The 22487-nt window shown below is 47.2% G+C and overlaps 1 protein-coding gene across 7 annotated transcripts in view; it reads left to right on the top strand.

Moving 5' to 3' along the window:
- The window catches only part of epb41l3a (erythrocyte membrane protein band 4.1-like 3a), a 22777-nt gene extending 466 nt beyond the window's left edge, over positions 1-22311 (top strand). The window contains exons 2-28 of one of the 7 annotated variants that reach the window (XM_034572052.1): positions 1402-1501; positions 1589-1753; positions 3701-3805; positions 3979-4021; positions 4915-4990; positions 5085-5206; positions 5330-5426; positions 5559-5646; positions 7053-7205; positions 7488-7585; positions 7674-7849; positions 8214-8297; positions 9831-9935; positions 10017-10126; positions 10453-10497; positions 10591-10620; positions 11202-11378; positions 11455-11484; positions 12591-13028; positions 15644-15739; positions 16723-17133; positions 18634-18897; positions 19453-19497; positions 19742-19840; positions 20030-20110; positions 20525-20646; positions 22261-22311. In XM_034572052.1, the coding sequence (XP_034427943.1) occupies positions 1412-1501; positions 1589-1753; positions 3701-3805; positions 3979-4021; positions 4915-4990; positions 5085-5206; positions 5330-5426; positions 5559-5646; positions 7053-7205; positions 7488-7585; positions 7674-7849; positions 8214-8297; positions 9831-9935; positions 10017-10126; positions 10453-10497; positions 10591-10620; positions 11202-11378; positions 11455-11484; positions 12591-13028; positions 15644-15739; positions 16723-17133; positions 18634-18897; positions 19453-19497; positions 19742-19840; positions 20030-20110; positions 20525-20635 (3339 nt within the window). In that variant the 5' untranslated portion in view covers positions 1402-1411 and the 3' untranslated portion in view covers positions 20636-20646; positions 22261-22311. The remainder of the gene's footprint in view (positions 1-1401; positions 1502-1588; positions 1754-3700; positions 3806-3978; positions 4022-4914; positions 4991-5084; positions 5207-5329; positions 5427-5558; positions 5647-7052; positions 7206-7487; positions 7586-7673; positions 7850-8213; positions 8298-9830; positions 9936-10016; positions 10127-10452; positions 10498-10590; positions 10621-11201; positions 11379-11454; positions 11485-12590; positions 13029-15643; positions 15740-16722; positions 17134-18633; positions 18898-19452; positions 19498-19741; positions 19841-20029; positions 20111-20524; positions 20647-22260) is intronic. The other 6 variants (XM_034572053.1, XM_034572055.1, XM_034572054.1 and 3 more) reach the window with 6 other exon arrangements.
- The last annotated feature ends 176 nt before the right edge of the window (positions 22312-22487 follow it).

Below are 22487 nucleotides of genomic sequence, written 5' to 3'. Positions count from 1 at the left end.
TGTGTGTGACTGTGTGTGCGTGTGTGTGACTGTGTGTATTTGTACGTGTGTGTGTGTGTGTGTGTGTGTGTGTGTGTGTGTGTGTGTGTTGCAGTGGGGTGTTTCCTGCTGCAGGACGACAAAGACTTGTCTCCTTATGTCTCTGATGTTCTGCACCACTTTATATTTATATATAAGTATTTACAGTAAACTGTGCTTATATACATTCATATATAAAAACATAGTCTACTGTGTATATATTAAATATGATAGTCATATTTAAATGTACAGACTGAGTTCTACTAAATAAAGAAAGAATTGGTTTTCTACAACAAAACAGAGAAGTGTAGTCAGAATATAAAGGATACATGTTAAGTACATGTAAAATAATACATATATAATGATATATAATATATTATATAATATATAAGTGAAGTGGATAATTTAATTATATTTTCATTAAACATGAGCTGATAAAAACAACAACATGATAAAAATATACACTTTCATGATGATGATGATGATGAAAGTGATGATGATGAAGGTGATGGTGGTGATGAAGGTGATTATGAAGTAGATGATGAAGATAAAGTAGATGATGAAGATAAAGTAGATGATGATGAAGGTGATGATGGTGATGAAGGTGATTATGAAGTAGATGATGAAGATAAAGTAGATGATGATGAAGGTGATGGTGGTGATGAAGGTGATTATGAAGTAGATGATGAAGGTAATGAAGTAGATGATGAAGATAAAGTAGATGATGATGAAGGTGATGATGGTGATGAAGTAGATAATGGTGATGATGATGATGAAGGTGATTATGAAGTAGATGATGATGAAGGTGATGATGGTGATGAAGATGATAAAGGTGATGGTGATGATGATGAAGGTGATTATGAAGTAGATATTGGTGAAGGGGATGAAGTAGATGATGAAGATAAAGTAGATGATGATGAAGGTGATGATGGTGATGAAGGTGATTATGAAGTAGATGATGAAGATAAAGTAGATGATGATGAAGGTGATTATGAAGTAGATGATGATGAAGGTGATGATGGTGATGAAGATGATAATGATGATAAAGGTGATGGTGATGATGATGAAGGTGATTATGAAGTAGATATTGGTGAAGGGGATGAAGTAGATGATGATGAAGATAAAGTAGATGATGATGAAGGTGATGATGGTGATGAAGGTGAAGATGAAGATGATTAAGCTTCTGCCTGACACCAGTTTATATCAGATTGTCTCTCAGTCCTAATCCCTCACTCTGATCACCGCCCCTCCTCCCGCACATTACCATGGCAACCCTTCACCTGACAGCTGGAGCTTGACAGATGTGAAGCAAACGTTTCTGCAGAAAAACTAAATCTGACCTTTCCCCCCAGCTCATGGTAACCATGTGGTCCCTTTTTCCAGTTGAATCGCCATGACGACAGAGCCAGGTGAGCCACAGGAGGCCCAGCCCAAAGAGGCAGAGTTCTTTCCTGAAGCCGCCTCCCACTCCACACCTAAACAAGTAAAAAACAAGGAATGACGGATCAGAGTAAATGATGAATGAACAGATGGTTAATTAGACAGGTGACATCACTTCCTGTTTCCTCAGGGGGCAGAGGGCGGGGCGACCCAGATCCAGACGGACGACTTGAGCATTCCCCTGTCGCCAAGCGGTCGCGTTGCTCGTTCTCCAGGTAGAAACACGCTGAGCTTCAGGACGATGCAGGCGAAGGTCACTCTGCTGGACGGCTCGCTGTTCACCTGCACTGTGGAGGTGAGACAGGTGGAGAGGGTGAGACAGGTAGAGAGAGGCGAGACAGGTGGAGAGAGGGGAGACAGGTAGAGAGGGTTAGACAGGTAGAGAGGGGTGAGACAGGTGGCGAGAGGGTAGAGTGATGGAGAGAGGGGAGACAGGTAGAGAGGGTTAGACAGGTAGAGAGGGGTGAGACAGGTGGCGAGAGGGTAGAGTGATGGAGAGAGGGGAGACAGGTAGAGAGGGTTAGACAGGTAGAGAGGGGTGAGACAGGTAGAGAGAGGCGAGACAGGTGTAGAGAGGGGAGACAGGTAGAGAGAGGTGAGACAGGTGGAGAGGGTGAGACAGGTAGAGAGAGGCGAGACAGGTGTAGAGAGGGGAGACAGGTGTAGAGAGGGGAGACAGGTAGAGAGAGGGGAGACAGGTGTAGAGAGGGGAGATAGGTGTAGAGAGGGGAGACAGGTAGAGAGAGGGGAGACAGGTAGAGAGAGGGGAGACAGGTGTAGAGAGGGGAGACAGGTAGAGAGAGGGGAGACAGGTAGAGAGAGGGGAGACAGGTAGAGAGAGGTGAGACAGGTAGAGAGGGGAGACAGGTAGAGAGAGGGGAGACAGGTAGAGAGAGGTGAGACAGGTAGAGAGGGGAGACAGGTAGAGAGAGGGGAGACAGGTAGAGAGAGGGGAGACAGGTAGAGAGAGGGGAGACAGGTAGAGAGAGGGGAGACAGGTAGAGAGAGGGGAGACAGGTAGAGAGAGGGGAGACAGGTAGAGAGAGGTGAGACAGGTAGAGAGAGGGGAGACAGGTAGAGAGAGGGGAGACAGGTGGAGAGAGGGGAGACAGGTAGAGAGAGGTGAGACAGGTGGAGAGAGGGGAGACAGGTAGAGAGAGGGGAGACAGGTGGAGAGGGGTGAGACAGGTGGAGAGAGGGGAGACAGGTAGAGAGGGGAGACAGGTAGAGAGAGGCGAGACAGGTGGAGAGAGGGGAGATAGGTAGAGAGAGGGGAGATAGGTAGAGAGAGGGGAGACAGGTAGAGAGAGGGGAGACAGGTAGAGAGAGGGGAGACAGGTAGAGAGAGGGGAGACAGGTAGAGAGGGGAGACAGGTAGAGAGAGGCGAGACAGGTGGAGAGAGGGGAGATAGGTAGAGAGAGGGGAGATAGGTAGAGAGAGGGGAGACAGGTAGAGAGAGGCGAGACAGGTGGAGAGAGGGGAGATAGGTAGAGAGAGGGGAGACAGGTAGAGAGAGGGGAGACAGGTAGAGAGAGGGGAGACAGGTAGAGAGAGGCGAGACAGGTGGAGAGAGGGGAGATAGGTAGAGAGAGGGGAGACAGGTAGAGAGAGGGGAGACAGGTAGAGAGAGGGGAGACAGGTAGAGAGAGGCGAGACAGGTGGAGAGAGGGGAGATAGGTAGAGAGAGGGGAGACAGGTAGAGAGAGGGGAGACAGGTAGAGAGAGGGGAGACAGGTAGAGAGGGGGGAGACAGGTAGAGAGGGGGGAGACAGGTGGAGAGAGGGGAGACAGGTAGAGAGAGGGGAGACAGGTAGAGAGAGGGGAGACAGGTGTAGAGAGGGGAGACAGGTAGAGAGAGGGGAGACAGGTAGAGAGAGGGGAGACAGGTGGAGAGAGGGGAGACAGGTAGAGAGAGGGGAGACAGGTGGAGAGGGGTGAGACAGGTGGAGAGAGGGGAGACAGGTAGAGAGAGGGGAGACAGGTAGAGAGAGGGGAGACAGGTGGAGAGGGGTGAGACAGGTAGAGAGAGGGGAGACAGAATGATGGAAACCATAGAAACAGTGCCACTAGTTAGAAGTGTTACTGTTAATTAGAGTTTACTTACACTTACATTAGCTTTGTGGTTTTCATCTGTTGTATTTGTATTAAAGTCGCAGTTAGTTAGTGTTGGTTAGTTTTACTACTGGTTAGTTGCCATTGGTGTTAACTAACTAACTAACCCTGTTTCTTGTCCTGGTTCAGAAAAGATCTCGTGGTTATCATCTGTTTGAGAAGATTTGTGAACACGTCAACTTGCTGGAGAGAGACTACTTCTGTCTGTCCTTCAGAGACGCAGACAACAACAAGGTCAGTCCACCTGTCTGTCTGTCTGTCTGTCCACCTGTCTGTCCACCTGTCTGTCTGTCTGTCTGTCTGTCCACCTGTCTGTCCACCTGTCTCTGTCTGTCTGTCTGTCCACCTGTCTCTGTCTGTCCACCTGTCTGTCCACGTGTCTCTTTGACATTTGACCTGTCTTGTAGAACTGGTTGGATCCAGCGAAAGAGATGAAGAAGCAGGTCAGAGGTGAGTTTGATTCTGATTGGTCAGTTGTGGACAGTGACTGTCTAAACTAGTTAACTAGTTCATGGGTACATATTTAACCAATGAAGGATTTAACTGGTCACCTGTGTAAACTGATGAACTAGTTACCTAGTTACCTGGTCACCTGTGTAGACTGATGAACTAGTTACCTGGTCACCTGTGTAAACTGATGAACTAGTTACCTAGTTACCTGGTCACCTGTGTAGACTGATGAACTAGTTACCTGGTCACCTGTGTAGACTGATGAACTAGTTAACTGGTCACCTGTGTAAACTGATGAACTAGTTACCTAGTTACCTGGTCACCTGTGTAAACTGATGAACTAGTTACCTAGTTACCTGGTCACCTGTGTAGACTGATGAACTAGCTAACTGGTCAACTGTGTAAACTGATGAACTAGTTACCTGGTCACCTGTGTAAACTGATGAACTAGTTACCTAGTTACCTGGTCACCTGTGTAGACTGATGAACTAGTTACCTGGTCACCTGTGTAGACTGATGAACTAGTTAACTGGTCAACTGTGTGAACTGATGAACTAGTTACCTGGTCACCTGTGTAGACTGATGAACTAGTTACCTGGTCACCTGTGTAGACTGATGAACTAGTTACCTAGTTACCTGGTCACCTGTGTAAACTGATGAACTAGCTAACTGGTCAACTGTGTAAACTGATGAACTAGTTACCTGGTCACCTGTGTAGACTGATGAACTAGTTACCTGGTCACCTGTGTAGACTGATGAACTAGTTACCTAGTTACCTGGTCACCTGTGTAGACTGATGAACTAGTTACCTGGTCACCTGTGTAGACTGATGAACTAGTTACCTAGTTACCTGGTCACCTGTGTGAACTGCTTCCCTGCGTCTCGTCTCTCAGGTGTTCCCTGGAACTTCTCCTTTAATGTGAAATTTTACCCTCCTGACCCCGCCCAGCTGTCTGAGGACATCACCAGGTAGGTTCACTAACCTGTCAATCAAACACTCACCGGTCCATCATCTCACCTGCTGTGGGCTGGGTTAGGGTGATGACTTCCTGTCTGTCTGCAGGTACTTCCTGTGTCTCCAGCTCAGACAGGACATCGTCTCTGGTCGTCTTCCTTGTTCGTTTGCGACTCACACTGTTCTTGGTTCCTACACCGTCCAATCAGAGCTCGGAGATTACGACCCCGGTACTGACCACCAGTCTATCTGATCTCTCTGTCTGTCTGTCTGTCTGTCTGTCTGTCTGTCTGTCTCTGACCTGTCTGTCTCTCTGACCTGTCTGTCTCTCTGACCTGTCTGTCTCTCTGTAGATGACTGTGGATCTAACTACGTCAGTGAACTTTGTTTTGCTCCAAATCAAACTAAAGAAATGGAAGAAAAGATCATTGAGCTGCACAAAACTCTCAGGTCCCACAAATATTCATTTATAAATATGAACATGAACCAGTTGATTCCAGTGTTTGTTATTTTAAATATCTGGATATTTGATTTTTAACATGAATATTAAAATGAAGTATTAAACCCAGTGTTTGTTTTTAGAGGGATGACACCAGCTGAAGCTGAAATGAACTTCGTGGAAAACGTCAAGAAACTTTCAATGTACGGAGTTGACCTTCATCACGCGAGGGTACAACACACACACACACACACACACACACACACACACACACACACACACACGCCCACACACACACACACACACACACACACACACACACACACACACACACACACACACACACACACACACGCCCACACACACAGCTGTAGTCACTGTGGTCATCGCTCATTGTTGATGGACGCTTGTTTCTGTTGCGACGTGCTGACTCATCCGTAAACCAACACACTGTTTTGAAGTCCAAGTATCACACACCAACTCAGTGATGAGAAGTTCAGGTGACTATGTAAACCAGTGATTTGAGTGAAGCCACTCATGTGTCACCGAGGCAGGAAAAGACAGTGAATTGTGTTAATTAATGGGGACAGATGTTGAGGAAATGGAATGTAATAAGTGAATTAACACACAACAATGACATATTTGCTATAATTTTTTTATTTCAGAAACTTTAATGTACGTAAACAAATAACAGTTTGACTGACTGAAAAATGACATGTCAGTTTTTACCTTTTAAGATTTTAATGTTTCTCAGTATTATTTGTTGCTGCAGGTTTAAATATATTTAAATAATTTCCGTTATTTAATGTGTCTTTAAATGAACATGTAGAATGAAACAGAGTCTGAGCTGCTGATGTTCTGCTCAACAATCTGATGATACATGACCCATTTCCTGTCTACAATCAATTAGTGTGTGTGTGTGTGTGTGTGTGTGTGTGTGTGTGTGTGTGTGTGTGTGTGTGTGTGTGTGTGTGTGTGTGTGTGTGTGTGTGTGTGTGTGTGTGGTGAGTAGTGATTTTTCCATCATGGTTATCATTGATTGAATTTCGGCATAACAGTATCAATTCTGCAGAATAAACTGGTTCAGAATCAGATCAGCAACAGATCTGACAAACCTGGTCACACTGATCACGGATCTGATCAATAACTGTGTCACAATGAAGGATTTAAAATTCACTACAAGTTTAAACAGAGTCGTTTAATTAAACCTGTTTGTGGTTGAGGACTCGTTAGCATTAGCATTAGCCTTAATGCTAATCACTGTGAGAGGTTCAAAACACAAAAGAAGAAGAAACAGTTAAAATTGTATTTAGATCAGATGTTCTTGTTCTTTTCTTCTACTTTGTCTCTCTACCTGTCTGTCTGAATCAGATGGTAGGAAGCTGTTTTGTTTGCGTGTCTCCAGCTCAGTTGGAGGTAAGACTGTGTGTGTGTGTGTGTGTGTGTGTGTGTGTGTGTGTGTGTGTGTGTGTGTGTGTGTGTGTGTGTGTGTGTGATCACTTGTTGTTTCCTGTTTCTATAGAAACAAACATCATATTTACGTCACCATCAACTCTCTCAGCTGTTCCTATATTCCTCACAATTCATGTCTCTGTGTGTGTGTGTGTGTGTGTGTGTGTGTGTGTGTGTGTGTGTAGGACTCGGAGGGCGTGGCCATCATGCTGGGCGTGTGCAGTAGCGGCCTGCTCGTCTACAGAGACCGACTGAGGATCAACAGATTCTCGTGGCCGAAGATTCTGAAGATTTCTTACAAAAGAAACAACTTTTACATTAAGATCCGACCTGGAGAGGTGAGAGTCACGTCAACACCACAGAAGAAGAGTCTGCGAATGATGTCATCAACGTCTGAGAGTCATGTGACTGTGGAAAACAAACCTTAGAAGTCACATGACTCTGAAACTAGTTGATTTACTTAATCCTTTGTCTTTGACTCTTTGTCTTTATGACTCTGACTCTTTGAGTCTTTTTCGATGACTCTGTGTATTTGACTCTGACTCTTTGTCTCTGATTCTTCTCTGACTCTATGACTCATGACTCTGTGTCTCTGTGTCTCTGTGTCTCTGTGTCTCCAGTTTGACCAGTTTGAGTCCACGATTGGTTTTAAGCTTTTTAACCACAGAGCAGCAAAGAGACTGTGGAAAGTCTGTGTGGAGCATCACTCCTTCTTCAGGTCAGTTGTGGTGCGTTTCAGGTCACGTTGTAACATGTGGTGCGTTTAAGGTCATGTTGGGATCGGACTCTCTCTCCCTCTCTCTCAGGTTGGTGTCTCCAGAGGAACCTCCTAAGAAATTTCTGTCTCTGGGTTCAAAGTTTCGTTACAGTGGTCGGACTCAGATTCAGAGTCGCAGAGCCAGCGCTCAGATCTCCAGACCTGCACCGAATTTCCCACGATGTGTCAGCAAGAGGAACTTGTTGAGCCGCAGCCTGGACGGAGGTACTAATCATTCTACTCATGGTTCCAGGAAGAGGTGCTTCTCTGAAGAACTCATCTGAGTAAAAGTACTGAAGGACCTTGGTGTTACTACTGGTCTCTGTGGTAGAAGTACTGGTCCCAGTGATCTTAATTCTGCTCTTGGTAGTTGTAGTTTTAAGCCCAGCTGTAGTTCTAGTCCCGGTGGTAATAGTACTAGGTCCAGCTGTAGTAGTATCAGCAGTAATGGCTGTAGTAGTAGTAGTAGTAAGTAACCCTAACAGTAGTACTGGAAGTGTTCCAGTATTTGGGGATTATCAGGTAAACTGGTCCAGTTCTTTGTTCCTGTTTTTACTCGACAGTGACCTGAGTTCTTGATAATCCTCAGGCTCGAGGACCACGCCCACACCCTCTCTGATTGGCTCTCCAGCCATCACAGCTTTCCCCAAAGCCAACGGTGGTACACACACAGGTAGAGCTCGTTAACGCTGTTGGCTGAAGTCATACCGCAGTACTGCTCTGTGATTGGTCATAGCTCGGAATGCTTGTCTTCATTCAGCTTGTTGAGGAAGCTGCTTGCTGCATTCTGATTGGCTGAAAGACTCTGCTTCACTGAGATACTCATGGAATCAGTTGTTCTTTTCTGTCCAATCAGCTCTCAGCTCTGTTTCTGCTGATGTCATCACGTGTCATTGAACACGTGATCAGACAGAATGAAACCTCACAGTTTGTTTCTTCTACCCGGGGACACCTGTCCCTAAAACAAACCATTGGGCGGGGCTAACGTATGGGATGGGGCGGGGCTTGAGTCAAAAAACCTGTTGATTCCACAGGTTCATACGATTGTTTTCTTGCTTTTAATAATTTTTTTATGATTTTCTTCCTCTGTACATTTCAGTTGTGAATGACTCTGACAAACATTTAGCTGGTGGACTCTGACCTCTACAGGAGGGGGGTGTGATTGCACAGGGTTACTCTCTGAAGGTTAGCATTATTAGCATGACTTTAAACCATGCTAGCTTTGTGTTTGTAGTGATGTGTAGCTGCTACTGAACGTATCAACTCTTTCTGATCCATATGTTCGTCTATGATCCAGATCCAGTCAGAAACGGCAGCTGACTGCACTGTTAGCTTTGTTAGCTTTGTTAGCATTGATGGCTTTGTTAGCATTGATAGCTTTATTAGCATTGTGAGCCTGTGCACTGCCTTAGCTGAAAGCAGGGTATTGATTTCACCTGTGTGTGTGTGTGTGTGTTAGCTGATCACATGGGTTGTAGATGGACACAGTATGTATCTACAGTATACAATTCGAATTTGTGTGTGTGTATATTTATTGTATATATAGTAATAATATAGAGAGTGTATGTATATACAGGAATTATGTGTACATGTGAATCCATAGTGAATATATCATTTTATATATAGTGTATTACTATATATACACAGGGTTTTGTAAAATATTACTGAATATATATATATATATATATATATATATATATATATAGTAGCCTAAATATAGGGGCGTGAAGGGTTTGTCTCATCTTTTCGTGAACTTTGCTAACATTTAATTTGAATACTTTTGTTAGCATTAACAGGTTTCTTAGCTTAGTTAGCATTGTTAGATGAGTTATTATTATGAATTTTGTTAGCATTGTTAGCATTGTTAGCATTGCTTGTGTGGACCAGTGTGATGTAGAGTCATAACGGTCACAGTCTTGCACCTCTGAATGCTGATTGGCTGACTAGCCCACACTTCTGTGCATGTATCCTGAGCTCTCATTGGCTGAGTATGCCGTTGCTGTGGCAACGAGCTTCGAGTCATGCTTCACTGTTAATGAACATGAGGATTGATTGGCTGAGTTGTCACTGTGGTTACCGCGGCTGATGGTGTGTGTGTGTGTGTGTGTGTGTGTGTGTGTGTGTGTGTGTGTGTGTGTGTGTGTGTGTGTGTGTGTGTGTGTGTGTGTGTGTGTGTGTGTGTGTGTGTGTGTGTGTGTGTGTGTAGATATGGGTACAGGATTGTATGCAGCATCTAAATCCATAGCTGTCAGTGACCTCATCACCATGGTAACACCTGAGAGGAGGACAGAGGAGAGGGAGGTGGAGCAAGGTAAACAAACAACCAATCAGAGGAGACATAATAAATCAGCTGATTGGTGCTGTGAGATAACGTCCTGTCTGTCTCTCGTAGAAGACGAGGTGCTCGTGGTGGAGGAGGTGGTGCAAGACATGATGGAGGAAGAGGAGGAGACAAGAGCGACGGACATTTCTCCTCCTACTCCTCACAAACAGGAAACCAAGGTAACAAACACCTGACTCTCACCTGTCTCACCTGTCACACCTGTCTCACCTGTCTCACCTGTCTCACCTGTCACACCTGTCTCACCTGTCACACCTGTCGAGCAGGTTAATGAGTCTCACCTGTCTCACCTGTCACACCTGTCTCACCTGTCACACCTGTCTCACCTGTCACACCTGTCTCACCTGTCACACCTGTCTCACCTGTCACACCTGTCGAGCAGGTTAATGAGTCTCACCTGTCTCACCTGTCACACCTGTCTCACCTGTCTCACCTGTGGAGCAGGTTAATGAGTCTCACCTGTCTCACCTGTCTTGTTTGTGTTCAGACGGAGTTGACTGACACTATGGACGGAGACCTGACGGCCACTGAGGTAAATGTTCCCACTAAGAGACAGACAGTTTTAAACTGTGGGGATGACACTAACCTGTCTACCTGTCTATCTGCCTGTCTGTCTCTCTGATAGTCTGATCAGGATGAAGATTTGAAAACTCAGGTAAATACAACTTTTAACTCTAGATTTTTTAATTATCTGCTTGTTGTTACATTGTTCACCTTTCCCCCCCTCTGCTCTCCCCATGTCCCCCTGTGCCCTCACCTTTCCCCCCCTCTGTTCTCCCCCTGTCCCCCTGTCCCCTCACCTTCCCCCCCTCTGTTCTCCCCATGTCCCCCCTGTCCCCTCACCTTTCCCCCCTCTGTTCTCCCCCTGTCCCCCTGTCCCCTCACCTTCCCCCCCTCTATTCTCCCCATGTCCCCTCACCTTTCCCCCCTCTGTTCTCCCCCTGTCCCCCTGTCCCCTCACCTTCCCCCCCTCTGTTCTCCCCATGTCCCCTCACCTTTCCCCCCTCTGTTCTCCCCCTGTCCCCCCTGTCCCCTCACCCCCCCCCCCCCTCTGTTCTCCCCCTGTCCCCCCTGTCCCCTCACCTTCCCCCCCTCTGTTCTCCCCATGTCCCCTCACCTGTCCTCCCCTCTGTCCCCCCCTTTCCCCTCACCTGTTCTCCCCATGTCCCCTCGCCTGTCCTCCCCTCTGTTCTCCCCCCTGTCTTCTCACCCGTGCTCCTACCTGTGTGTCCTCAGGAGACATTGAGTCCTGAAGATGTCCAGAAACCTCAGAGCACCATCAGCGCGCTCAGGCGCTCCTTCTTAGAGGGAGGGGGAGCCGGGGGGGTGACTGAGTGGGAGAGACGTCTCGCTGCGTCGCCGCTCCGAAGAATCGACGACGCTCCGATGATCGAACCCCTGGAGCCAGACGAGGTGAGAGCGGAGACACAGAGGAAATAAAACATAAACAAACTGTCTGTCTGTCTGAAACTGTCTGTCTGTCTCTTAGCCCCTCCCACTGGACAGCAGCTCCTCAGAGGTAGGTCGACTGAGCTGTCAATCACTAACTTTATCTTTTTAGAGCTTTAATACGACATAAAATGATTTTTTTCTTCACAAGTTTGTTTCATACTAGACCCTGATTGGCTCCTGACTAGTTATGATGTCATAAGTCCTGCAGGTCCGTCTAGGTGTTCAGTGACTGACACGGTGATGTCATACAGGTTCGGTCACATGGTGGCTGCGTTCCAAAAGTCAAACTTTCTCAGGAACCTTCTTAACTGAGTGAAATGACCTGAAGTGTTTCAGCAGCCGCTATAATAATAATTCTCTAAATGAAATGGAAAGGAGCTTCGCTGCTTCCTAACTTATCTCCTTATCTCCTCCTTCCTCAGGAGGAAGCTCCACTGTGTAAGATTTAGGTGAAAGGATCTATTGACAGAAATTTAATATAAAATAATCCGAGTGATGTTTTTTATAGATGTTCTTTAAATTATACAAATTGTTGTTTTATTTACTCTAGAATGGGCCTTTATATTTACATCGGGGGGGGGGGGGTCCTCTTTATCGAGGCCGCCATGTTTCTTGTAGTAGCCCAGACTGGACAAACTGAAGCTACCACAGGTTCTCTTTCATGTTTGGAAGGGGGGGGGGGGGGGTGAGGGGTGTTCAGCTGCAACATGACACTTCACCACTAGATGTCACTAAATTCTACACACTGCAACTTAAAAAACAGAAAACTTTATTAGAACTGTCAGAGTACCGTAAATTTTGTGCGTATTTTCCGTTATAAATAAAGTGTTTTTTTTAAAACAGAGTGTAAGTGGAGGCAGATTTTCTCCGCACAGTGGTCTCCTTTCCTAACTCCTTTCCTAACTCCTTATGGCTTCTCCTTCACGTCTTTTCTTGACCCTGTGATGTATTCCATCGAGGTCAAGGAATAGGGGTTAGGAAAGGAGATTATCAGACTTGACGAACGCAGCCCACGTTTCCATTCAACAAGTTACCCAGAAGTCTGTTCTGTAAAAGGATGTGATGTCACTGAACAGTTTACTGGAAACGTAACGTAACCGTATCTTTGCTGATGTCACTGTCATTGGTTAATTAGTTTGTGTATGTTTGACGTTGCTCACCTGTGCGCTCCAGGAGGGCGGGGTCATAACAAACCAACAATCCCCTCAGCCAATCAAAGAGAAGAGTTACACTGTGGGGCGGAGCTACGACACCACCTCGGGCAGGACTGTCACCATGACATCTAAGGATAATAGCTCTGATGTTGCCATGACACCGAGCATTGAGATGGACAGGCACGTCCGAGTCATTCCACTTTCCACTGCTGATGATGTCATCACAGGGGGGTCGCTGACGACCATTTGTGAGGTGAAGACGCCGATCTCACCGTCGGAGTCCCTGTCCACCGTCTGTGCCGTCATTAGTGAGACTGGAGGAAGTGGGGTCAGAGCGCTGGACCCCCGAGGGGCTGTAGGCTTGGAGATGACCCCCCTCCTCCATCCCAAATCACCTGTGGGCGAGCTGAACCTAAGTCCTGCCACCAGCAGGAAGTCTCCCTCCACGGCCAGAGTGGTACGCTAATTGGCTGGTTGGTGATTGTCATGGAAACAAGCATGAGGATTAAACACCGTGTCCTCGCAGCGACACGTTAACCATGCTGGTGCGTGTCTGTTCAAACTTAACACCTCAGCTCCGTGAAACTGCAGGAGCCCGACGACCGGGTCACGTTAATAACATGGATCGTTTTTTAGAACCAGAATCTGTAATTGAGTCCAGCAGGGGGCAGTGTGGAGCTGCAGTGAGTCCAGCAGGGGGCAGTGTGGAGCTGCAGTGAGTCCAGCAGGGGGCAGTGTGGAGCTGCAGTGAGTCCAGCAGGGGGCAGTGTGGAGCTGCAGTGAGTCCAGCAGGGGGCAGTGTGGAGCTGCAGTGAGTCCAGCAGGGGGCAGTCAGCAGGGGGCAGTATGGAGCTGTATTGAGTCCAGCAGGGGGCAGTCAGCAGGGGGCAGTGTGGAGCTGCAGTGAGTCCAGCAGGGGGCAGTGTGGAGCTGTATTGAGTCCAGCAGGGGGCAGTCAGCAGGGGGCAGTATGGAGCTGTATTGAGTCCAGCAGGGGGCAGTCAGCAGGGGGCAGTATGGAGCTGTATTGAGTCCAGCAGGGGGCAGTATGGAGCTGTATTGAGTCCAGCAGGGGGCAGTATGGAGCTGTAGTGAGTCCAGCAGGGGGCAGTATGGAGCTGTATTGAGTCCAGCAGGGGGCAGTATGGAGCTGTATTGAGTCCAGCAGGGGGCAGTGTGGAGCTGTATTGAGTCCAGCAGGGGGCAGTGTGGAGCTGTATTGAGTCCAGCAGGGGGCAGTATGGAGCTGTATTGAGTCCAGCAGGGGGCAGTGTGGAGCTGTATTGAGTCCAGCAGGGGGCAGTGTGGAGCTGCAGTGAGTCCAGCAGGGGGCAGTATGGAGCTGTATTGAGTCCAGCAGGGGGCAGTATGGAGCTGCAGTGAGTCCAGCAGGGGGCAGTCAGCAGGGGGCAGTATGGAGCTGTATTGAGTCCAGCAGGGGGCAGTGTGGAGCTGTATTGAGTCCAGCAGGGGGCAGTGTGGAGCTGCAGTGAGTCCAGCAGGGGGCAGTATGGAGCTGTATTGAGTCCAGCAGGGGGCAGTGTGGAGCTGTATTGAGTCCAGCAGGGGGCAGTGTGGAGCTGCAGTGAGTCCAGCAGGGGGCAGTATGGAGCTGTATTGAGTCCAGCAGGGGGCAGTATGGAGCTGTATTGAGTCCAGCAGGGGGCAGTATGGAGCTGTATTGAGTCCAGCAGGGGGCAGTGTGGAGCTGTATTGAGTCCAGCAGGGGGCAGTGTGGAGCTGTATTGAGTCCAGCAGGGGGCAGTGTGGAGCTGCAGTGAGTCCAGCAGGGGGCAGTGTGGAGCTGTATTGAGTCCAGCAGGGGGCAGTGTGGAGCTGCAGTGAGTCCAGCAGGGGGCAGTGTGGAGCTGTATTGAGTCCAGCAGGGGGCAGTGTGGAGCTGCAGTGAGTCCAGCAGGGGGCAGTGTGGAGCTGCAGTGAGTCCAGCAGGGGGCAGTCAGCAGGGGGCAGTATGGAGCTGTATTGAGTCCAGCAGGGGGCAGTGTGGAGCTGCAGTGAGTCCAGCAGGGGGCAGTATGGAGCTGTATTGAGTCAGCAGGGGGCAGTATGGAGCTGTATTGAGTCCAGCAGGGGGCAGTGTGGAGCTGCAGTGAGTCCAGCAGGGGGCAGTGTTGAGCTGCAGTGAGTCCAGCAGGGGGCAGTATGGAGCTGTATTGAGTCCAGCAGGGGGCAGTATGGAGCTGTATTGAGTCCAGCAGGGGGCAGTGTGGAGCTGCAGTGAGTCCAGCAGGGGGCAGTGTGGAGCTGCAGTGAGTCCAGCAGGGGGCAGTGTGGAGCTGTATTGAGTCCAGCAGGGGGCAGTGTGGAGCTGCAGTGAGTCCAGCAGGGGGCAGTGTGGAGCTGCAGTGAGTCCAGCAGGGGGCAGTCAGCAGGGGGCAGTATGGAGCTGTATTGAGTCCAGCAGGGGGCAGTGTGGAGCTGCAGTGAGTCCAGCAGGGGGCAGTGTGGAGCTGCAGTGAGTCCAGCAGGGGGCAGTGTGGAGCTGCAGTGAGTCCAGCAGGGGGCAGTGTGGAGCTGCAGTGTTCAGTTTAAACTCTCTGCTTCCTCCTTCACTTCCTTCAGACATCATTTTGTTTCTTCTTTGATCACAATGGTGGACACTTAACAGCTGATTTGTGATTTATATTTTTTTACCCAGAATTCTGGTGGTTTTTGATTTGTGCCCGGGGCCTATTTCTGTTCTTAACAGTCTTTACTTCCTGTCACTGGACCCTTCATTTGATTGGTTACTTGTTTTTTTCTCCTCATTTGAACCAAGATTTTTTTGGCAACCTCTGTTTCAGTTTATTTATAATATAATAATATAAAATATGATATGATATGATATTATCAACTAACTAATAATAAATCTACGCCTGCCCCCTCCCTGCATGGCTACATGTCCTAGTTTTTATTTTAGTCACTAATGACTGAAAAATCAAACGTCCAAAGATGATTCTTAACCTGAGTTTGTTTCTTTGTGTGTGTGTGTGTGTGTGTGTGTGTGTGTGTGTGTGTGTGTGTGTGTGTGTGTGTGTGTGTGTGTGTGTGTGTGTGTGTGTGTGTGTGCAGCCTATACCTACATTTGATGAAATGTCTCCTGAACTAAATGCTCTGCTGAAGGCGGCCAGAGATCAAGAAACCTTTAGAGAACACAACCTGCTGAAGGTAGCTGTCTGTCTCCCTGTCTCTCTCTGTCTCTCTTTCTGTCTCCCTGTCCCTCTGTCTCCCTGTCTCTCTGTCCCTCTGTCTCTCTGTTTCTCTGTCCCTCTGTCGCTCTCTGTCTCCCAGTCTTCCTCTCTCTCTGTCTCTCTTTCTGTCTCTCTGTCCCTCTGTCTCTCTGTTTCTCTGTCCCTCTGTCTCTCTCTGTCTCCCAGTCTCCCTCTCTCTCTCTCTCTCTCTCTCTCTCTCTCTGTCTCTCTTTCTGTCTCCCTGTCCCTCTGTCTCCCTGTCTCTCTGTCCCTCTGTCTCTCTGTCTCTCTGTTCCTCTGTCCCTCTGTGTCTCCCAGTCTCCCTCTCTCTCTCTTTCTGTCTCTCTGTCCCTCTGTCTCTCTCTGTCTCCCAGTCTCCCCCTCTCTCTCTCTGTCTCTCTTTCTGTCTCTCTGTCTCTCTGTTCCTCTGTCCCTCTGTCTCTCTCTGTCTCCCAGTCTCCCTCTCTCTCTCTTTCTGTCTCTCTGTTCCTCTGTCCCTCTGTCGCTCTCTGTCTCCCAGTCTTCCTCTCTCTCTGTTTCTCTTTCTGTCTCTCTGTTCCTCTGTCCCTCTGTCGCTCTCTGTCTCCCAGTCTTCCTCTCTCTCTCTCTGTCTCCCAGTCTCCCTCTCTCTCTCTCTCTCTTTCTGTCTCTCTGTCCCTCTGTCTCTCTGTTCCTCTGTCCCTCTGTCTCTCTCTGTCTCCCAGTCTCCCTCTCTCTCTCTCTGTCTCTCTTTCTCTCTCTGTCTCCCTGTCCCTCTGTGTCCCTTTCTCTCTGTGTCCCTTTCTCTTTCTGTCTCCCTGTCCCTCTGTGTCCCTTTCTCTCTGTGTCCCTTTCTCTCTCTGTCTCCCTGTCCCTCTGTGTCCCTTTCTCTCTCTCTCTCTCCTTCTGTCCCTCTGTGTCTCTGTCCCTCTGTCTCCCTGTGTGATCAGGGTTATCGATCTGAATGTCTTTGTGTTTCAGACGTCGGAGAAAGTGGAGACACTCCTCTTGATGACACAATCACATGACCAGGACCAGCCATTGGTGGACCAGGTAGCAATAGGAAGTGTTGTAGGCCCGCCCCCTAGTAACCCTCCGCCCCCTCCCCAGGAGGCTGATGTCATGCATACTAATGATGTCATAGAGGGATGGGCCAGTGATGATGACAATGCTAACCGGGCTAAAAGTCCCGTAGATAAGCCTGATGAGTATTTCAGCGATGATGAGCCTAGTAGCCAAATTAGCGATGAAGATGCTAGCGAGGCTAGCGAAGATACTATCAGTGTGTTAGCGCAGGCAGCAGTAGAGGAGGCTATGGAGGCTGCTGTCATACAGGCTCAGAGCCTAGATGCTAGCAATGCTAATCAGGATAGCATGAATGCTAACTTAAAGGCTAACCCTAACCCTAACCCTAACCCTAACCCTGCTCTGCTGAAGGCGGCCAGAGATCAAGAAACCTTTAGAGAACACAACCTGCTGAAGGTAGCTGTCTGTCTCCCTGTCTCTCTCTGTCTCTCTTTCTGTCTCCCTGTCCCTCTGTCTCCCTGTCTCTCTGTCCCTCTGTCTCTCTGTTTCTCTGTCCCTCTGTCGCTCTCTGTCTCCCAGTCTTCCTCTCTCTCTGTCTCTCTTTCTGTCTCTCTGTCCCTCTGTCTCTCTGTTTCTCTGTCCCTCTGTCTCTCTCTGTCTCCCAGTCTCCCTCTCTCTCTCTCTCTCTCTCTCTCTCTCTCTGTCTCTCTTTCTGTCTCCCTGTCCCTCTGTCTCCCTGTCTCTCTGTCCCTCTGTCTCTCTGTCTCTCTGTTCCTCTGTCCCTCTGTGTCTCCCAGTCTCCCTCTCTCTCTCTTTCTGTCTCTCTGTCCCTCTGTCTCTCTCTGTCTCCCAGTCTCCCCCTCTCTCTCTCTGTCTCTCTTTCTGTCTCTCTGTCTCTCTGTTCCTCTGTCCCTCTGTCTCTCTCTGTCTCCCAGTCTCCCTCTCTCTCTCTTTCTGTCTCTCTGTCCCTCTGTCTCTCTGTTCCTCTGTCCCTCTGTCGCTCTCTGTCTCCCAGTCTTCCTCTCTCTCTGTTTCTCTTTCTGTCTCTCTGTTCCTCTGTCCCTCTGTCGCTCTCTGTCTCCCAGTCTTCCTCTCTCTCTCTCTGTCTCCCAGTCTCCCTCTCTCTCTCTCTCTCTTTCTGTCTCTCTGTCCCTCTGTCTCTCTGTTCCTCTGTCCCTCTGTCTCTCTCTGTCTCCCAGTCTCCCTCTCTCTCTCTCTGTCTCTCTTTCTCTCTCTGTCTCCCTGTCCCTCTGTGTCCCTTTCTCTCTGTGTCCCTTTCTCTTTCTGTCTCCCTGTCCCTCTGTGTCCCTTTCTCTCTGTGTCCCTTTCTCTCTCTGTCTCCCTGTCCCTCTGTGTCCCTTTCTCTCTCTCTCTCTCCTTCTGTCCCTCTGTGTCTCTGTCCCTCTGTCTCCCTGTGTGATCAGGGTTATCGATCTGAATGTCTTTGTGTTTCAGACGTCGGAGAAAGTGGAGACACTCCTCTTGATGACACAATCACATGACCAGGACCAGCCATTGGTGGACCAGGTAGCAATAGGAAGTGTTGTAGGCCCGCCCCCTAGTAACCCTCCGCCCCCTCCCCAGGAGGCTGATGTCATGCATACTAATGATGTCATAGAGGGATGGGCCAGTGATGATGACAATGCTAACCGGGCTAAAAGTCCCGTAGATAAGCCTGATGAGTATTTCAGCGATGATGAGCCTAGTAGCCAAATTAGCGATGAAGATGCTAGCGAGGCTAGCGAAGATACTATCAGTGTGTTAGCGCAGGCAGCAGTAGAGGAGGCTATGGAGGCTGCTGTCATACAGGCTCAGAGCCTAGATGCTAGCAATGCTAATCAGGATAGCATGAATGCTAACTTAAAGGCTAGCTACGGCGAGCAGGAGATAAGTAGTACGGAGGTGAACAACAGCCCTGAGACCAGACCTTGGGCTCGACCTGCTGGGGGATTGTCTCAACGTTACCATAGCAACGAAGACTCTGACAACTCTGAAGACGACAAAGCCGAGTGGAGGTTCAGTGAAAACCCCCCTCCACTCTCTTTACTCCGCCCAACTCCACGGCCCAATCAGATGCAGCCGTCCCACCATAGTGACGATGATGAGGAAGAACCTAAACCTCTGCAGGAGGTAACACCTGAGACCAGTGACCCCCCCCCCCTCAGATGCCTCCCCCAGTAGAAGCTGTGACCCCACCCCTCTGACCTCTCATCCATTAAACCAGTGACCCCGCCCCCCCTCAGATGCCTCTCCCACTAGAAGCTGTGACCCCACCCCTCTGACCTCTCAGCCATTAAACCAGTGACCCCGCCCCTCAGATGCCTCCCCCACTAGAAGCTGTGACCCCACCCCTCTGACCTCTCATCCATTAAACCAGTGACCCCGCCCCCCCCCAGATTCCTCTCCCAGTAGAAGCTGTGACCCCGCCCCTCGGGTTCATCCCCCAATTTTCCTGCCGGCAGATTGTTGTTAAATCATTAAATTGTTGAGATTAAAGAAAACATGAGAATCACAAACTTTATTCTGAAGAGATTTTCATCAACAAACATCAGAAGTGAGGCATAAACAAAAGAAATATTTCATATAGTCTTTGAATATGTATAAAAATATGTTTCATGTTTTATAAATATATGTATGTATATACTTTATAATGTGTTATATGTTTGACATGTCTGAAAATTTCAGGAGATCCCAGTAATGAGGAAGACTCTCACGTATGAAGCTCCAGGGGTGAGTACAATCTAAGTTTATCTTTAATAATAATAATAATAATTATTATTATAATTACAATTTCTTATCTATAAAATAAAACATGGAATAAGTGATTGAATTGATTTTGTTAATACATTTTATAAAAACGACTTGAACACAAACTAACACAAACTAAAAACAATCAAATCTAAATAGTTTGTGGAAACCCCAGCGAACTTCAGAGTATTGATTATTATTGACTGATCTTAATGTTCTGTCTCAGAGCCGAGTGGAGTCTGATCTTCCTGCAGGACGAATTCTGAGCTCGCAGACGTTCACCGCAGAGACGTCTCACACCAGCACCACCACACACATCACCAAGGTAACACGTCACCACGGTAACACACACATCACCAAGGTAACACGTCACCACGGTAACACACACATCACCAAGGTAACACGTCACCACGGTAACACACACATCACCAAGGTAACACGTCACCACGGTAACACACACATCACAGAAAGATGAGAAAATGAGAAGAACCATTTTCTCTTTTTTTCTCTTCAGACAGTAAAAGGAGGAATTTCAGAAACAAGAATCGAGAAAAGAATCGTTATTTCTGGAGACACAGAAATCGACCCCGACGAGGTAACGTTCTAAATGATGCTGAGCTTCAGTCTGAACTCCACTGATCTTCTTTCAGGAGCACTTTGATCCATCGAGGATTTTAAATCAGTTGCTTTATGTCGGATCAGAAATCAGGTCTGTGATTATGTTTTAATATTTCTGCAGCTTTATTTAATTTGTGGTGTAACTGTGGTGTTGAGAGTAAAAAACTGACATCATCCTGTTTTATTTTTAGAAAACTGTGGTTCTTATTGTTTTAAAATTATTTAATGATTTAAAAGATCAATAAAAAAAAACATCTTTAATTGCCAGTTCAGCCAATCACAACAAATCCAAGATCTGGATTAACAAACTCAAACCTTGAACCATTAAATAGCTGGATCTTAATCCGGACCTGAACCTGGACCAGGTCTCACCCTCATGTCTTTCCTGAAGGCCCTGGCTGCGGCGCTAAGTGAAGCACGGCGGCAGCATCCTGAGCTGTCCGTCACACGAGTCGTCGTCCATAAAGAAACTGAAGTGTCTCCTGATCATGTGATTGATTAATGACATCACAGGTAACAGGAAGGCCTGTCCTCACAGGTGGATGCTGATTGGCTGATTGGTGCATGGCGCATTCTGGCTTCTGTTTGTGTTCCAATAGAATTTCATCAGGAGCTCACATCTCATTGGCTCCAGGATAAAAACACACACACACACATACATAGCAAATAGAGCGACTACTATTATAACGTCTCTGGTTCAGGAAGTAAATTTCTCGTTCATTTTGTCTGTTGCCGTTTCAGAAAATCATTTAAAAAAAAAGAGTTTGAAAATAAAACATTTGATTCAGAGTAAACAGAAAATATAGGAAAATGCAAAAAAAGACCAAGATACAAGACTGTGTCTGTAATTATTTGAAGAGTGAAGAAACTACACATCCCATAATCCATTGCGAATGATCCAACCAGAAAATGAATGAGATCTTCAGGAACCAAACTGTTGAGCTCTATGCCCTGATTGGATCAAATGTTTGGGAGGAACCACAGAGGACAGGAAGACCTGCAAGAACAGCCATCTGATTGGACTAAAAACTGAAGAAATATACAGGAAGCAATCAATCAATCAATCAATAATACCAATCAAACCAACCAATATGGCAAACCAATCAATCAATCTAGCTGATCATTATTAGCTGAAGTCAACATATTATCCAATATTGCAAATCCCATTATCATCTTAGGGGCTGTATCACTGTTGACAGATGATGACCCCTGCGACCTCCATCAGCGGCGCCACAGTCCGTCACACAACATCCGACAATCTAACGCAGACACTCCTCCCGTTCGTTATGTTTAACACCCACCTTAGAAATAACTGAATCAACAAAAGTTGTCAAGGTGACAAGGAAAATGGCTTCGCCATGTATTTATTTATTTATCAAGGATGAACATTCATCAATAATTTAACAGATGTTATGTAAGTAATTAACATGAATTCATTTTTATTTTATTTTTAAAATATTTGAATCAAGTGTTTATGATCATATATAACTCCGGGTTCTGCCCCTTCTTGTTATTATTATTATTATTGTTGTTGTTATTAATATTACTATTATTGTTACTATTATTACCTCTGCCAATGAGGTTGTGTTTACCCGTTTGTTTGTTTATCAGCAGTAACACTGTTGACAGATGATGCCCCCTGCAACCTCCATCAGTGCTATGCTTTCATCCTATGCTAACATGCTATGCTAACATGCTATGCTGACATGCCTCCATCAGTGCTATGCTAACAAGCTGTGCTAACATTCACCACTATTATTTCAATTGAAAAGTCTATGGTTTCTGAACTCAGGTTGACACTGTTGACAATAACATGCAACACTATGCTAACATTCAGGACCAGGCTTTGAAACAAGCTGTGCTAAGCTAACATGCTAATGAGCATGGGCATGCAATTCTCCGGGATGCTCATAGAGCTAAGCCGATCGGAAAATATTGCTCCCTCTGGTGGCCACATTCAGTTTTACTCGATACAAGTTCACTGATTGGATCAACGTCACAGCAGACAATTGAAATTATTTAAAGTAAAAATCTTCCTTTATTATTTCAGGTCCTGTGAGAATGTGTCGACTAGACGACCAACAAAGATGTTTTCATGTTCAACGGCTGCATCTGTTTCTCTTTCAGGACTGATTCCTGAGGCCTCTGCTGCATTGTGGGAGATGTAGTCCAGACAACAGAAAAACTGTTTGCAGCAGCAACACGCACGCACGCACACACACACACACACACACACAGACACACACACACACACAACCACACAGCCTGACTGGTGGCTGAGTTAGCTTCAGTTAGCATAAGCATTAGCTAGTATGATTAGATTTAGTTGATATTTTCACAGTTAAGATAAAACA

This window comes from Hippoglossus hippoglossus, chromosome 20, assembly GCF_009819705.1.
Source record: "Hippoglossus hippoglossus isolate fHipHip1 chromosome 20, fHipHip1.pri, whole genome shotgun sequence".
NCBI lineage: Eukaryota > Metazoa > Chordata > Actinopteri > Pleuronectiformes > Pleuronectidae > Hippoglossus > Hippoglossus hippoglossus.
This window is presented reverse-complemented; position numbering and strand designations above follow the sequence as displayed.